At 34.4% G+C, this 17,933-nt stretch overlaps 2 protein-coding genes across 3 annotated transcripts in view; one reads left to right on the forward strand and one right to left on the reverse strand.

The window, feature by feature from the left end:
* Positions 1-2,123: 2,123 nt before the first annotated feature.
* On the forward strand, positions 2,124-11,540 carry LOC123692835 (dipeptidyl peptidase 3). The gene is made up of 14 exons (XM_045637632.1): positions 2,124-2,284; positions 2,531-2,649; positions 2,823-2,975; positions 3,602-3,829; positions 4,003-4,129; positions 4,423-4,711; positions 5,047-5,300; positions 5,635-5,777; positions 7,241-7,352; positions 8,934-9,066; positions 9,388-9,511; positions 10,103-10,250; positions 10,774-10,947; positions 11,089-11,540. Exons 1-14 carry the CDS (start codon positions 2,152-2,154, stop codon positions 11,244-11,246), a joined length of 2,295 nt encoding a protein of 764 aa, XP_045493588.1. The 5' UTR covers positions 2,124-2,151; the 3' UTR covers positions 11,247-11,540.
* Positions 11,541-16,468: 4,928 nt separating this feature from the next.
* LOC123692833 (protein piccolo) overlaps positions 16,469-17,933 on the reverse strand; it is a 31,930-nt gene continuing 30,465 nt past the window's right edge. For both annotated transcript variants that reach the window (XM_045637631.1, XM_045637630.1), the window contains one exon: positions 16,469-17,664. In XM_045637631.1, coding sequence (XP_045493587.1) covers positions 17,604-17,664 — 61 coding nt within the window. In that variant the 3' untranslated portion in view covers positions 16,469-17,603. The remainder of the gene's footprint in view (positions 17,665-17,933) is intronic.

Raw genomic sequence — 17,933 nt, forward strand, 5'->3', positions numbered from 1 at the left:
GTAAAAGGAAGATTTAAATAGCTCTTATAAAGGTCTATAATACAAAATAAAAAAGAGCATGTATGCCAAGCACACGTTATTATTTGGCAAGATTCTGAAAAGATACCATTGCATTGGGCTACTATGTACTACGTATAGAGAGGACATCGGTACTACACTATTTGTAACACGAGTTAGAGTCAATCGTCTCAAACCAATTTTTTTTTTTTTGTTACATTGATTGGTTTTAATTTATAAGTAATAATAGGCAGAATATCTACAAAATGTATGAATCACTAGCTGTCGCGCACCGCCGCGCTTGTCACACAAATTTTGTTCGTGATGTCCTCTCCATACGTAGTAATAATACCTCAATGACAAAGGGGGAAACTTCCTAATATCCTACTAATATTATGGATGAATGGATGGATGGATGTTTGATATTCTTTCACGTAAAAACTACCGAACCGATTACAGTCTTTGTGGGTGAGATCGTGGGTGGAAATGTAGTAGATAATAAAGATCTTCATTTCTTGTTAGAAAACTATAAATTTTGACTAAAAATGGCAAAAGATTTATTAAATTTAATTAAAAATAATCAGTGCTGCACCATTTGCCTTAATTAAGCAACGAAATCGCTTGCTTGCAGTTGTCTTCTATGTATGAGGCTTAGTATGAGGTATGAGGTTCTTTCGGTATAGCTTAGTAATATAGGTACTAATTTACTCTTTGGTTCTTTTTATCTGTTGATATCGTGGTTGTTCTTTAGTTAAGTTGGCGGACTGCAGCTCCAGGGATAATATGTCTGAGTGGCATACGGTAACAATTCAAAATATCCCTAGTCTTTGTTGATGTGTGTTTATTAAATTAACTGCTTGTACCAGCTTCATCTTTACGATTCTCTTGATATACAAATAAACATTTTTTATACTCATCACAAACAATGAGGCGAAACTCAGAAAACGTGCAGAAACCTAATCACATCTATTTTACTCACCACTGCTGGGAGCATTTGAAATTTGAATTAAACACGAATTAAATTAATAATACTGGCAACATTATTTTAAGCGCTGACAGCGCATCGTCTGCGGGTTTTATACCTACACCTACCTAGCTGTGTACCTAGCACAATGAATAAGGATTCCCAGTGAGGATTCCTTATGTCGCCTCTACACATAGGCCAGCGCATTCGCCAACGCGCTGGCAGTGCGCTTGCAAACGCGCTTGTGAGTAATCCACTCATTGGAAGGTCGTTCAGTATGGTTTGGTTCGAGCCAATGTGTGGACGGATTCAAAATGGATGTAACAAACAAAGAAATAAACACACTTTCACATTTATAATATTAAAATAATATTAAAGTGAGCATTCTCTCTTTGTGAAGTAAAACATTGTGAGAAAAACGGCATGTCCAAGAACTTTATTTATTTGGCACTTTTAATACATACAAATTTTTTATTTTTATGGTACTTATTTTTTGGGTTCTACAGGCAGTTTTCACTCTGATAGAGCTCAATAAATTTAAATGTTTCCTCGTTACTCATATTGTTCGCCTTTTTGTCAAGTTAGGTGTTAATTCGCCGCAAGAAAAAAACGTGCACTCCTGATCGCTGCTACAGTCAAACTGATCGGCGATCGCGCGGTCATTGGCCAATGTGTGGATGGTGCGCCAAGCTTGCGACAAGTGTCGTTTGAAGTTGCAGTCGGCAAGCTCGCAAGCGCGCCGGTTAACGTTCAAATACCTACCACCAGTGCGCATTTCACCCGTTCTACACATAGACAAGTGCATGTGCCAACGCGCTTGCCAACGCGTTGGCCTATGTGTAGTGCCGGCATTAGTCATTGGCCTACCATTAAACCACAGAGCAAGTAAATTAAACCACAGAGTGCAAAAATTGTGACTTGACACATAATGTTTGCTGTGGACTGTGGTTTGATCTGACAATACGACTTGTAATATTTGAAACAGTCATCTGTGCCCTGTCGTCTGTCGATATTCATTGATTTAGCTTCAGATAACAATATAAATTTTATTACCTATTTTCAGTATTTCTTGTATCAGCCACTAAGTATTGGCAATTTGTATTATATCGTAATTGAATAACTAAATCGTAGTAAGTACATGATAGAAATTTTATTGATATATTGTATGTATACTTTCGATTTCAAGGAAAATGTTTCGATCTGTTAATAACCTATTCAAAAGCCGGCTCATTTGTGCTGATTCAATGGTTTTTAATAGATTAAATCGTTTCTCCGTAAAATCTACACAATTGAATATAAATCAGCCGTTAAAATTAACCAAGGGTCAGTACCAAAACTTATTTCTTCGTTTTTGTATTTCTAACAGTAATGTAAACATCTGGAGTGATGGCATTATTTATTTAATCAAATATAATAGTGACTACCGCGTCTATTCAAAAATAAGCTTCTATAAATTGAATTGGACTTTTTCGTAGTTTATCTAATTAATAATTCGATTGTAAGAATGGTCTATTTGTATTAATTGTCAACTATATACCTACTAATAACTAAATCCATTTATTTTTTTAGCAATGGATAAATCTAATTTCTTACTTCCCAACAATCAAAGATTTGTTGAATTAGACAGCTCACAAGCTTTCGAGAATTTAACAAAACAGGAAAAACTTTACGCACATTATTTAAGTCAGGTAATATTTTTTTATATTTTTCTTTTCATTTCTACAATGAAAACATATAAAGCTGCATTGCCTTTGGATTTGGTGTTAAATAATTTATCAATAATTCCTCTTTGCTAAGTTTGTAATATCTAAATACAAATAATTAATTAATTATAAATAAAATACATTTATTGTTTTTTTAGGCTGCATGGAATGGAGGCCTTATTGTACTAATGCAAACTAGCCCTGAATCTCCAAAGATCTTTTCTTTGTTGCATAGAATATTTTTGGAAGAACCGATAGAAGAATTGAAAGACTCATGTAGCAAAGCTGGAGTATCTGAAGATGACTTTCAGGTAAAATAATTAAATTTTTAATTTATTGCATTAATTGATATTGTATTTCAATCTTATACTACCAAAAATAAGAGGTAACTAGTAACTACAACTGTACTACATGGTTTCGCCTACGGACGAACCTGTTGGAAAAGCAATTCAAAAGCTGGTAAAAGCAAAATCCCTGCAGTGTCAAAAAAAATCCATTCAAAAACTTTTGTGTAAAAGTATGATGAGATATGTCACAATATACAATTGGATATCACAATATATCTTAGAAATACAAGGTTGCTACTTGTTATGCATTTCTGGATTACATACAGTTCAAAATAAAAGAATATGCTAATATACTTTATACTTTTATAGTATTTAAATTCTCTTCAATAGATCAGTATTTTCGATTTGTAGCAGATTTATACCAGAATTAACAACATATAAAAGATCTTTTTTTCCTCATAATTTTTTTTATTGTAGTATTGAACGTTGAAACCTTATCATAAATCATTTTTCTAGTTCATAGAAAAAAAATAGATAACCACATCCTGTATAACATTTTTATGTGGTTTTTTCAAATATATAACCAATCGAAATAGTTGATAACAATAAAAGATGATAAAACTAGTTTCTGAACATGATTTTTTTTTCAGGCATTTTTAGTCTATGCAGGTGGAGTATTTGCCAACAGTGGTAACTACAAGGGATTTGGCGACACTAAATTCATTCCTAATCTGCCTGATTCCACATTTGAATTGATTGTGAAATCATCTAAAGCCTATGAAAATGATACAACCCACATCACAAAACTTTGGCAAAACACTCACCATGCAATTTACAGTATTGCTCCAAGGTTAACAAGTTTGGGTCTAGCTGATAAGGTTAGTACTTGTTTTTCTTCTTTGTAAAATTTTTGTAACTAGTAGATAATTTTGTCAGGAAATTGAGAATAAACAAAAAAATGATTTTTTTTACTACCAAATTGCTATAACATGAAATGGTAGTAGCACTATTTAGAAAATTATTAAATTATTAATTAAATTATTTATTTTAGGGAGTGACAACATATTTTTCAAGCAACTGCACTGAGGAGGATTCCAATTTAGTAAATGATTGGATGAAAACAAAACGCATCGAAGCTTACATCTGCCGGACATTTAAAACTACAGCTAATGATGGATGTAAGAATTTTTGTTAATTTAAAATTTAAATTTACTTTCGCGGTTTTTAGATATTTATTGTTCAAGAAATTTTAATTTATTCACATAACGTATGTGGTAATAGATAAATTGAAAGTATTTTTAAAACCACAACGAAAAAAAGATATTCAAATCTAGTTATAATGATGCTATTTACTAAATGAATCTTACAATAATATATTTTTAGTAAATTTAAATATTTAATTTAAATCTGTAGATAAGTGTCACAAATGAATAAAGTTTATAGACACTGTTATTCCTATTTTCGTTTCTAGTGCCATTATACACAATACACTTGGCGAGTGTTGAGAAATCATCCAAAGCTCCTATCACTATGGATAAAGAAAAGTACAAAGGAGCCTATTTCCAAGTCACTCGGGGGGACTATTCTCCACTCCTCAAACTGGTGTCAGACAATCTCACCAAGGCCATAGAATATGCAGCTAACGACAATGAAAAGAATATGCTCAAACATTATGTGAACAGTTTCAACGAGGGTGACTTGAATGAACATAAAGAGGGAAGCAGATATTGGATCAAGGATAAAGGACCAATTATTGAAACGTGAGTATCTTGTACATTAATACCCAATTTGAGAAAGGTTGTTTTCTACTTTTAAATAGATGTAAATCAGTAAATGCACTTTTTGAACACTTTTTAGTTTCTTATAGTTCATATGAATTATACAATATATTCTTATAGTTCATAATATGTACCTATTGGAAAAATTGTTTTATTTTTATAGTTCATATGTATTGGAAAAGTTGTTTTATTCAATCTTTACTACTTGTTGTTACTACAAATATTACATATATAGGATTTACAATTTTACATACAATTAACAATTTGATTGCAACATTAACATCCCTAATCGAAAACTAATATTTATTAATTCACAGATATCAAGGATTCATCGAAACATATCGCGATCCTAGCGGCCAGCGTGGAGAATTCGAAGGTTTCGTGGCCATGGTTAACAAAGAAATGTCCAAAAAGTTTGGAACCCTGGTCGATGGAGCAGAGAGGTTCATCAAGTTGTTGCCCTGGGGTGAAGATCTGGAGAAAGATACCTTCCTCAAACCCGATTTCACCAGCTTAGATGTTCTAACCTTCTCCGGAAGTGGCATTCCAGCTGGCATTAACATTCCCAATTGTAAGGGACGTTTTTTGATATATATTGTAGGTTTTGTGTCGTTTATCGTCGTCGTTATTATAATGATATAAAAAATAGGTAAATAAAATGGGTGATTAAAAGATAAAACTCAAGGTTATAATTAATGTGAAAGAATAATGTTTTAACGATATTTATTTAACTAGTAGATATTACTTTCTATTTCAAAATTCTATATTAATGTTTTTCACAACGTCCAACATATAATAATTGGTTTGAGAGTGCATTTATTAAATAATAAATACTTAATTTCGTTTTAAGTATCATTTTCTTTTCTTCACATATAAATATAAAACAAAATTATTTTTTATTACAGATGATGAAATCCGCCAGAACGAGGGTTTCAAAAACGTATCTCTCGGTAACGTGATCCCAGCCGCGTACAAGGAGTCAGTCATACCATTCCTTTCTGATGGCGATAAACAGCTTTTGGAAAAATACCGGGTTGCTGCTTTTGAGGTAAATAGACGTACACACACGTTATTCCTACATTGGTTAGGGAGCCAGGTGCAAATTTGGTTAATTATTTCCTCTCAAGAGATAATTCGTCAGACGCATCAGAGTATAGTAATATAAAGCCTCGTGAACGTCGGCTGGCGCTCGGTTGGGGGGGTGAGCGGTTGTAGCCTCCCACGCACGTAGGAAAAAAAAATACATTCATTCATTTCCTCTCAGCTAAAAATTTGTCAAATTGTAGCTAACCCAATATCTCAACGAAAAAAAATAATCAGCTGGTTACAACATGGTGTATTATACGTCAGCTGGTGTCTCGAACATGAAAAAAATAAAATTATTTTCCGTGATTTCCTCTCAAACAAAAATTTACCTGATGATAGCTTATATGTAACTGTGGATATATATTATATAGGTCGGCTGGCTGTATCTTGGTGGAAAAACCGTCAGCTGATACTTTGAAAGTTATTACATAGGAGTTAGACAGAAGCATCTATTGCCAATTTATATGCATCAACTGACTAGGTTTTCCTCTAATTATTGCTAACTGATTTTTTTTATTTATCGCATCAGTATATAAACAATCAGCTCACAAATTTTCATCTGAGATGAAATGACGTACCTTTAATTATTATCGTTATTTTTAAAAATTCAAGCAACACACGCTAGCATAATTTAGACAGTAATAAGGTACTTGGAGGTGGTTAGTTGTGCGCATGATCGGGGTACTACGTACATTCAGCCACATCGGTAAACATGTTTTTACAAATATGTATTATAAACTGCATTTAAAAATAACTATCATATCATCAAATTCACATAACTACCTAAAAGTGTAACAAATATGAAATAACCCATTAAAAACATTAGTTAACTATAATTATTAAAAAAATAATAGTATAATATATAATTAATAAAGTTATTACTTATCTTTTACGGGGACTTGTGATATTGATGGAATTCCACGTATCTCGATGATTTTGTTAATGTCTCATTATATTCGAAACACCAGCTGACGTATAATACACCATGCTGTAACCAGCTGATTATTATTTTTCGTTGAGATATTGGGTTAGCTACAATTTGACAAATTTTTAGCTGAGAGGAAATGAATGAATATACTTTTTTTTCTTACGTGCGTGGGAGGCTACAACCGCTCATCCCCCCAACCGAGCTCCAGCTGACGTTCACGAGGCTTCATAATACTATACTTTGATGCATTTTACTAATTACCGCTTGAGAGGAACTTGGTCATAAAATCTGCTTCTGGCTCCCGGACCAATGCTATTTTATCAAAATATATATTTCTGTGTGTCGCGACCAGAATATACGTTTAAGTAATAAGTTCTGAACTATTAAAACTTATATATTTATCAAATTGTCTAAATAATAAAGTTAAAAATCTGAAATATTTTCACTTTAGAGACATATCTTCATACTATGTTTATGTTTGTATTTATAAATGCTAGGTGCAAGTGGGTCTTCATGAACTCCTCGGTCACGGCAGCGGGAAGTTATTGCGGCAAAACGCTGACGGCACATTCAACTTCGACAAGGAAAAAGTGAAAAATCCTCTAACAGGTAATTTATTATTTCCAGTGGCGGTACGTTCATACAAGCCGAAAAGCCCGGCTTGCCTAAGGAATTCGCTACGAGACAGGAAAATACCCAAATTCACTTTTGAATATTCGCGCGCAACGAGCAATTCAAAATTTGCTCCGAAATTCAATGAAAACTCACCAACAAACAATGTCGAATTCGAGTCAAACTTTTTAATTTCATCCTTCTTGCTATCTAAATAAAGTCGTATTTTGTATAAACAGTGCGGTGTCCTTCTTGAGTGACATATAGTTCTCTCGCTTGCACTCGTGGGCTTTTACCGGGCTTTGCGCTTATCTCTTCTAACGTATGAAATTTCGTTGAAGTAGCTACATACCTATCTATAGAATTCTATAGCAATTTATATGGCCAACAAAGCCGGGCTTTAACAGTGTGAAGATAGTTACGATTGCGCGTCGCGCGAACGAACTTCGTGAATATTATTGTAGTATGGTTTAGCGCGTGATTATACCGGTGTAATTTAGGTTAAGTTTTTCGAATTTTGTGATAAAATAAGTGTCGCGACACAGATTGTATTGTAAATTGTGATGATTTGCTTTGTGCTCAGCGGGGAAAGGTAAAATCATTAAACTTTACTGTAAAACAACGATTAATTTCTTCATCAAAACCAACTCCCGATTTGTGCAGTAAGTAACATAAACCAAATTTTAATTGTAATGTTTACGAATTATCGATTTCATGAATGAGAATTGGTTAGAAGAAGCCTTCTGATGAAACTTGCACATATTTTGGTATTTACGACTCTTGCTAGTTGTTTTTCCACGGAGCGTGCTTTCTCAGCGTTAAATCGAATTCATAGGTAGGTAGGTACGTATTTAAGAAATACACAAGGCCAAGAACGCCTTTCTGAATTAACAATGACTGTCATTGAGAAAGAGCTGTTAATTGAATTAAAACAATCACCTAAGTAGGTACCTACCTACTTCTATTCTGATGTTATAAAATATTTCCTTCAGAAAGATCGGCGTTTTGAATTAGAATATAAATGATCTGTACAATTTTATAATATAATGTCATACAGTTTTATATAATTTATAGATATAGATTTTAATATGATTGTAATGGTAAACGTTTGACTCAACTGTTTGCGGGCGCGCGTGAAGATTTAGAAGATTTGATTCGGTATGTTCACATTTTTTATAAGTTTTATAACGAACATAGGTACCTACTTAGTAACACAGTGTATAACCTAATTCAAGAAAAGGGTACCCAGCAAACACTTCGAAAAATTTGGGCTTGCCCAGTCCTTACACCCTAGGCACGCCACTGATTATTTCTAATGTGTACCTGACACTAACACATGATTTTTCTTGTAGTCTCGGTAAGTTGTATAAAAAGTGTTTCAGAAGTTGAGATTGAGGCATAAATTTATATTCACCCCCATAATTTAATTCAATTTATGATCAACATTTTTTTGTAAAGTACTAGAATTAATTAAGTTGTTATAAACTTTATACAGGACTGTATCACAAATGCCCTAATGTTATTTCTTTATTAAATCATTATTTATTTCATTTCTTTATTAAATTATTAATTCAACAGGCAAGCCAATCGAATCTTGGTACACGGAAGGCGAAACATATGACAGCAAGTTCACAACGCTCGGCTCCGCTTTCGAAGAGTGTCGCGCTGAAGCCGTCGGACTGTACCTATCCTTGGATACGGAGATATTAAAGTGAGTTAAAGCGATTATACTTATACATTTATCTACATACTACATGCCAATTACTGTGAAAAAACCTTTTCCACATTTATAGTGGAATTTTTTACAGTATTTGTAATTTGTTATGAAGTCTCATCCAGGGATGTGGTATTTGATTTTTTAAATAAGTATCGATATTCTTCACTGGCTAGTTTGTGATGAAGCTTTTGTTGATCGAAATTCGAAACTTAGCGTTTGTGGGAGATGGAATAAATAGAGTTCAAATGTTGCATGATTTTGTATAGAACTCAGTATAAAATATTAAAGTAAGGATACAAAAAACTATTATTCTAGAATATTCGGTTACGAAGGGCAAGAGGCGCAAGATGTGATGTACGTGAACTGGCTCAGCCTGCTGTGGAACGGCGCGGCCAAAGCCACGGAAATGTACCAACCGTCTACTTCTACCTGGCTTCAGGTTAGTGTTAATTAATATTTATGTGAATAACTAGCTGCGTACTTACTTCACTGTGGCATATTAAAAATATATATAATGCGAGATAAGTACAAAACACGAAAGAATATTTCAAGCAGCACAAAACCTTTTGAGTTCACAAAGCACCTTCAAAGCAATTTAATATAAATCCATACTAATATTATAAATGCGAAAGTAACTCTGTCTGTCTGTCTGTAACTCAATCACGCCTAAACTACTGAACCAATTTGCATGAAATTTGGTATGGAGATATTTTGATACCCGAGAAAGGACATAGGCTACCTTTTATTGCGAAATATGTACCACGGGCGAAGCCGTGGCGGACCACTAGTTTAATATAAATACTAACTGCATTCAAGTTTCAAATTCTTACAAGAAATTTATTGTACTAATAAAAACATCAGTTTGCTTTGAAACATATCAGCATGGTATTTTTTATTTTTGTTGTATACGTCAAACTCATACTTAATCGCTTTAAAAATAACTTAAATCTGAGTCTTCCTAATTCACATAAAATAATGAAATAAAACAACCATTTCCTGTTAAATATTTTTTTTTATTACATCAATTTAGGCTCACGCCAGGGCTCGCTTCGTTTTGATGCGACTCCTCGAACTGGAAGGCGACGGTATGCTCACAATCACTGAGACGGAACCTGGCAAGGATCTACTGATGACCCTTGATAGAACTCGTCTTCCCACCGATGGAAAGAGAATTATTGGTGAGTGCTATTAATAATTATTATAATATGTATTAAATGTTTTAAAAATATAACATAAATTTGCCTCTTTAATCCGACAAAAATAAGCTTTTTGTATATTCTTATATGAAATAAAACTATATCAAACCAAACAAATAATTACCAAAAATACTTCTTTATTTCCTTATCACGCTACAAAATTGGTTTAAAATATTGATATTTGATATCGTAAAAATAATTTATTTTCTGTAATGACTCTGGTCACATTGCATAGAAAGTTGGAACAAATAAACATCGAGCCCGCGCAGTTGTATGGGCTCGTGGCGATACACAACTGTATTGAGAACGCGTTTTGTATAGACGCACCGCATACGTATGCTGGTGGCGAACACTCACCACAGTAGTGTCCGCGACAAAATACATGTATGAAAATATGTGTCAAGTGGCTGTCGCTGGCTACTAGTGGCTGTGGTAGATGGCCCGTTTGCGCCCATCCTATAAGAACTTTTCTTTTTCTAAATTTTTTCGATTTTTTCTTTCGCAGGCGAGTTTCTAGTAAAACTCCAAACCATAAAAGCAACGGGTGACTCGGCGGCGGGCGAGAAGCTGTTCGGCGAGTACAGCCGGCTGGCGGGCTGCTGGGGCAAGTGGCGGGATATAGTGCTGATGCATAAGCAGCCACGGAATATCTTCGTGCAGCCGAATACTGAGGCTAAAGGTAGGATATATTGTGCAAAATAAATACGGCTAATACAATGTTAGTATGTACTTTAAATTTGTCTGGCATATGCCATAAACTATTTTTAATTTGAAATATAAAAATATATCAGCACTAATAATATCAATATCAATTTTCCAGGTGATGAAGTTGAGCTAAAACGTTACCCAGCCACCGCAGAGGGTATGATAGCGTCGTGGGTACAACGCTTCCCCACAACCAAGCCAGACGACATTCTAGAAAAACTCGCTGAAGACGACAGCAAATACTTCGAGGAACTGGAAAAACTTGCGGCGTAATTGTCTACATAATCAATAACTAATAGATGTTAAGAAACTGCCGTATATGAATTTGATATTAATTTACCAATTGTATTAATTTTATTTTCGAATTAAATGTCTCAAAACAATATTTTTACTGTCTCTGGTATTCTATTGTGAAAAAGCAGCAAGAAGTTCTTAAAACTTGAAATGTCTATGTATGTGTATTTTATACCGTGATCGAATATATGCCGGTACATTATTCATTTTACAATCTGAATGTATATTGCTACATATTATGTATTTGTGGCCAATAAAATATTTAGAAAGTCACTTTTGTTTTATTGTAACCTTAAACTATAATTTATATTTATATTATGTGAGTAACCAGTATGTTAATATTTCTAAAAATTGAAAAAACAAAAAAAAAAAAAGCAAGAAAAGTCTCTGGACTATAATCCAGAGGTGGCGCGAACACCCTGTGATGACGGGTGCCTTTAAAAAAAAAAAAAAAAAACCTTAAACTATAATACAATTAAAAAACACAGCTTGCTAATCAGATTCCATAGAATTGGCATTGTATTTGATGCATAATCACACGCCTTCACACAATCAAACAAATAATCCATGAATAGTCGCTTGAGCAAGCGATCTACCAAGTAAGTAGTTGAAATGAAATAAATAAGCATGGTATTTCTATTTCCTATATATATGTTTAATCCGCCAACCCGCACTTGGCCAGCGTGGTGGATTATGGCCTGTACCCTCATAGGAGGCCCGTGTCCCAGCAGTGGGAACGTATATGGGCTGATGATGATGATGATGATGATGATGATATATGTACGAATCAAGTCGACAAACTTTTCCAATACATGCTTATTCAAGATTACGCAAGTTTTTATGTATGTATGGATGCTGGTAACTCTTTCACGCAAATACTTCTGAACCTATTACAATGAAATTTTACATGCAGGTTTTTGAAGACCCAGAATAACACATAGGCAACTTATTATCCCGGAAATCACACGGAAAGGCGTTTTTCTTCGACAACACGGCATAAGCCAGAGCTAGATACCTAATAGGTACTTAAAATGTTTTGGATGGTTTTATGATCCGTCCATATTATATCTAATTTGTTTATGCGTATAAATTAGGCTATATTGGAGGTTTAGTTTATTAAGGATCCGTCATTGTATAGCCTCAGTGGCGAACTAATAACTTGAAAGTTTGGCTAGGGAGGTCTCCAGCACAGAGCAAGTACTGTAGGTAGTAGTCTGCATATGACCAACGCCTTATCAAGAATCGTAATAGAATTTCTACTTACTACTTAGTACTAATTTTATCGTATTAATATCAGAAAAATTTTCAAAAATTAAATATGTATTCCAATTTTAAGTCAATTTTTGGATTCACTAATTTGTCAGTAATGTTCAAAAAGTAGATAATGCCTCCTACTTACGCAAAGCGCATACTTACGGGCTTATAATATCGTAGCGATAAATTCATAAATTTGTGTAAACAAACTAGCGGCCCACAAGAGATCGACTTTCATCTAGGTACCTATCAGATACTAGGCTAACCGCTAGAGTATGTAGAAGTCAACATATTATTATATGAATAATTACGTTTTACCTACGCATAAAAAGACAAAACCGGCCAATTGCGAGACGGACTCACGCACCGAGGACTCCGAACAAACCTTTTTTTATCAGTTGTAACTCTAAAAATATGTATGCTAGCTTTTCTTAATTTAACGTAGGTTTTGATTCCCTTGCGAATGTCGAAATTTGCGATAATTTGGCGAATAAAACGGCTGTATAATTGGATTGCGTTGGTTTATTTTAGTTTGATTTCACATCGTTATGGGACATAAATTTCAGCTTGATTCCTCCATGCTTTCTTGAGAAAAAGGGTGTTGACAGACCGAAAACTTTAAAATTATTAAACTTTTAATAAATATATTTTTTTTTTATATATAATTAAAAATTATGATTTTTTTTTTGCAATTTTTACTCTATCGTAATTGTTCCTATATCTGTGACTAGCGGTCCGCCCCGACTTTGCCCGTGGTACATATTTCGCGATAAAAGGTAGCCTATGTTCTTTCTCAGGATCTAAAGATTGTTTGTACCAAATTTCATCAAAATCAGTCCAGTAGTTTATGCGTGAAAACCATACATGATACATACATACAAACCTTTCCTCTTTATAATATTAGCACAGAATACATAATAGTAGCTAAACGCTACAGAACGGACACTCTCCGCCTCCCGCCAAAATTAAACACTTACCTCACCCCGCACGATCAGACATGTTATGGTACCCATTTCCCCGCTCCACGATACCAAGTACCAACGACGTCTTAAGTCGCCTCTACACATAGGCCAGCGCATTCGCCAGCGCGCTGGCGGTGCGCTTGCAAACGCGCTTGTGAGTAATCCACACATTGGAAGGTCGTTCAGTATGGTTTGGTTCGAGCCAATGTGCGGACGTATTCAAAATGGATGTAACAAACAAAGAAATAAACACACTTTCACATTTATAATGCAATGTCTTGAGACATTGGATTAAAATCCATGTCTCAAGCACATTTTGATTTAAAATAGTATTGTTAATAATTAATTGTGTAATTTTAATACTAACGTAGTTTTTAAGGTACCAAGATACTAACAATTATATGGATATTGCAATTATCTGAAATAAATTGAATAAATAAATAATATTAAAGTAGGATGCTCTTTGTGAAGTAAAACATTGTGAGAAAAACGGCATGTCCAAGAACCTTATTTATTTTGCACTTTTAATACATAGGTACAACATTTTTATTTTTATGGTACTTATTTTTTGGGTTCTACAGGCAGTTTTCACTCTGATAGAGCTCAATAAATTTAAATGTTTCCTCGTTACTCATATTGTTCGCCATTTTGTCAAGTTAGGTGTTAATTCGCCGCACGAAAAAAACGTGCACTCCTGATAGCTGCTACAGTCAAACTGATCGCGCGGCCAATGTGTGGATGGTGCGCCAAGCTTGCGACAAGTGTCCTTTGATGTTTCCGACACCGCGCGGCAAGCTCGCGAGCGCGCTGGCCAACGTTCAAATACCTACCACGAGCGCGCGAACGCCCGTTCTACACATTGGACAAGTGCATGTGCCAACGCGCTTGCGAACGCGTTGGCCTATGTGAAGTGCCGGCATTAGACGAAACGCAACGAAGATTGACAACATTAATCAAATTGACATAAAGTAATTTTATTATTTTGGATTTGTGATTATCGTTTTTCGTAGAAAATGGTTAAATATTGTGCTGTTTACGGATGTATTTCATCAGAAAAACGCGAATTTTTTTTTACGCTAGTCACAAATGTGCCAACCATAAAGCGTTAACACACACATTTGCAGTCTCTACAGTGTGACTGTCAAAACAATCATTTTGTATGGAGTGTCCGGGGTGTGATATTAGTATAGATTTATGACGTTACTTTGTACCAAATTTCAAGAATGTGTTTATCCCCATAACCCTGTAGGTTTTGATTTCCTTGCAAATGTCAAAGTTTGCGTAAATTTCAGTATTTACGGCTGTACCACAGTATTACCATATTTCCTACAGGCGATATGTATGAGTATGGCGACGAATGTACTTGTACAGAGAAACGGAGGGGAACTGGCGGGGGGTCGGGCGACGCGGGCCGCTTAAAGCCTGTCCCAGACAGACGCGGCCTGCGGTGGCGATCTGCTGTTGCCTTCTTGCTTGACCGTGATAACAATATACTGCCGCGGCCGCGGTGGCGGTCATTCTAACCTACAGCGGCACATTAGCTCTCGAGTCTCACCTGCAAGTGGACGTTAGTAATGGCCAATCGTACGAAGTTTTCTTGCTTTTATTGCCCATATTTTGTCTTTAATTCTTTTGTTTTTTTAGTCTTTATGTGATGTATCATACAAAACTGGGTAATTTTGCACTATTTGAATAAACAACTCAGTGTTTATAGGCATAATTTCACGCGGTACACGCGGCCTGTTGCAAAAATTTACAACTGATCGCGTAATGACCGCCTCATGTCCGCGCGCTCATTCACACAGAAGCGGTGGCGGACAGGGCGGGGCTTGCGGCCGCGGTAAGCCGCGCTGTGACCGCGTCCAGGCCGCGTCTGTCTATGTCGTTCCTAGAACTTTCAAGTCATCCAACTGACCGCCACCGCCACCGCCACCGCAGGCCGCGTCTGTCTGGGACAGGCTTAATGCAATCACGCTGAGTTTGCATTAACTATCGCGAAAGGACGACGCAGTCGTATTTTTTGTGTAATAATTTTATTATTCATAGGTACTTACACATTCTATTATGGCGCGCACAAACTGTTCCGTTTACGGATGTAAATCTACATTGATATCCCAGAAGGAAACAATATTTCAGAAAGATTGTATTAATTGTATCTGTTGAATTAAAATCAAAGCTATGTAGGTATATGTTGTCCTCATTATTTTCTAATCAGATTGTACATCCCAATGCGAATGCATTACTTAGTTAAATGGTATAATATACAATTAAGAACATCCAAAAATAAAGTGTCCACGTAAATAATATTTAGCAGTGATCTGTAATTATATATTTATGAACAAATAATTACATCAGATTTAATAATAGCAATTATTTTGAATGTACATGTGAATAAATGATTTCATCATAATATTAATAATCACAATTGTTTTATTTCCCATTTGTTGCAACCCTAGCGTATTTTCGTGTGGCAGCGTAAGTACCTACGCTGGCGGCGGCATCGCGCGACATCAAAGGCGATTCCTTACTGTAGGAAATAATATTGTAATACTGTGGCTGTACCGTTTGACTGGGTAGGCTTATAAGTTTTATTTTTTACAGCATCAAGTGATCGTAGACTTAAGAGTACAATACAAATTTCAGCTTGATACCTCCATGCGTTCCTGAGAAAAGGGTGTTGACAGACAGACAGACTACAAAGTGCTCAAGGGTTCCGTTTTTTCCTTTTGAGGTTCGAAACTCTAAAAAAGAATACAAAATCATTCAAGTAGCTTTAAGTTAAATCAAATCAAATAACAATTAGAAAACAAATTCATCCTTCTGTAATTTAGATAAAATAAGGATTTTATTTGATTTTTTACTTTAATTTAAGTTATGAGGTAGGTGAACTTGGCCTCAAAGGTAATTAATAAAGGGCCAGGATATTTTCTTCATCATAATAAAAAACTAGGAAGTTATTCGGGTTGTTAGAGAAATAAAAAACCATTATTTTTAACTATAATTTATTCACATTCAATACAAAACGCGCGTGATAGCAATTACAATATTATTCAATCACATTCTGAGTTCACATTAACTATGACACCGAACAATATTATTAATCACTACACACAAATAAATAGCTCGATACTAATGATTAAATTAATAAATAATTTTAATACGAATAAAAAAGATGAAATCATTATTGCTTATAAAACTTGGGCTTAATATGATATAGTAAAACAATGAAATGGCAACAAATGAAGTTAAAACTTATATTATCATTCAAAATACTTCTGATCTGTCAACAAATAATATTATGTAGATTTAATAAAATTCGAGAACTTTAAATACCTGTAATACTTTTACGTTGTAAGAGACTATGTTTATTAATACAATTTATGTCTAAGAAAACTTTTTAACTAAGCACCATTCTATTCGATAACTGTTACATGACTTAGCAAACAATACTATCTGATAAATTATCAACATTTTAACTTAAGATTGACTCAGGGAAGCGCATAGTTATAAGTCAATTAATAGTAACTTAATTATTAAAATATGTTGAGTTATAAATATATTTGTGCAAACACACAGTAAATCGTGTCATTTCATGTCTCTCAATAAAATGGACAAATCCAGTCGCTTTCGGTTTATATAAAGGCACATAAGATTCAATTCACAATTAATCTGATTTCAATTCATATTATGGTTCAACAATATTTGGCATTATATATTCATATAAAATTTTAATAAATATACAAAAAGTACATTTGGCGTTTGATTTTGATTATTATTTTAACGCATATCGTTCGTAATATACATATATTAAAAAGCAAAAATGACAACATCACAGCTAAGATGATCGATGACGATAACACCTACCGAAATTTTACTCCTAATTTGCCACTAATGAGATTTTATGTGCATTAGTCTAAGTACAAACTATGCAAATGCAAGCAGACTACTCGATTGGCAAGATATCTCTATGCTCAACAACAGGACATTAGCAAGAAAACATAACGGAGATTCGTTTCAAATATCTAGACTTCAGTAGATTCGAACAAATGGATAGAGTGAAAATGCTTATGTAAAGAGAAAAGTAACAAGTGCGGTGTAAATACATCGCTAGTAGCGCCTCTCAGTCGCCTTTCGCAGAGCGTTCTGTACCGTCGCCTTCGCTTTTAGGTGAGCCAGTGGATCTGAAATTAATTACACCAAAATCTTTATCACACCAGATGACGTGTGTTTATATATTATTGTGATATTATAAATGGTGTGCCCTATGTGAAAATACTCTATTCTTTTTTAATTCTACTTAATTTTCTTGCGTTAATATGAAATTACATACAGACTCATTTATAAAGTAATAGAAAAGTAGTGCTCGAATGATATATTATCTATATTAAATTTATCTACATGAGACGATTCGAGTTTCAAAATATTTATAAACATAACTGTCAATCTTGAA

This window comes from Colias croceus, chromosome 6, assembly GCF_905220415.1.
Source record: "Colias croceus chromosome 6, ilColCroc2.1".
NCBI classification, from domain to species: Eukaryota; Metazoa; Arthropoda; class Insecta; order Lepidoptera; family Pieridae; genus Colias; species Colias croceus.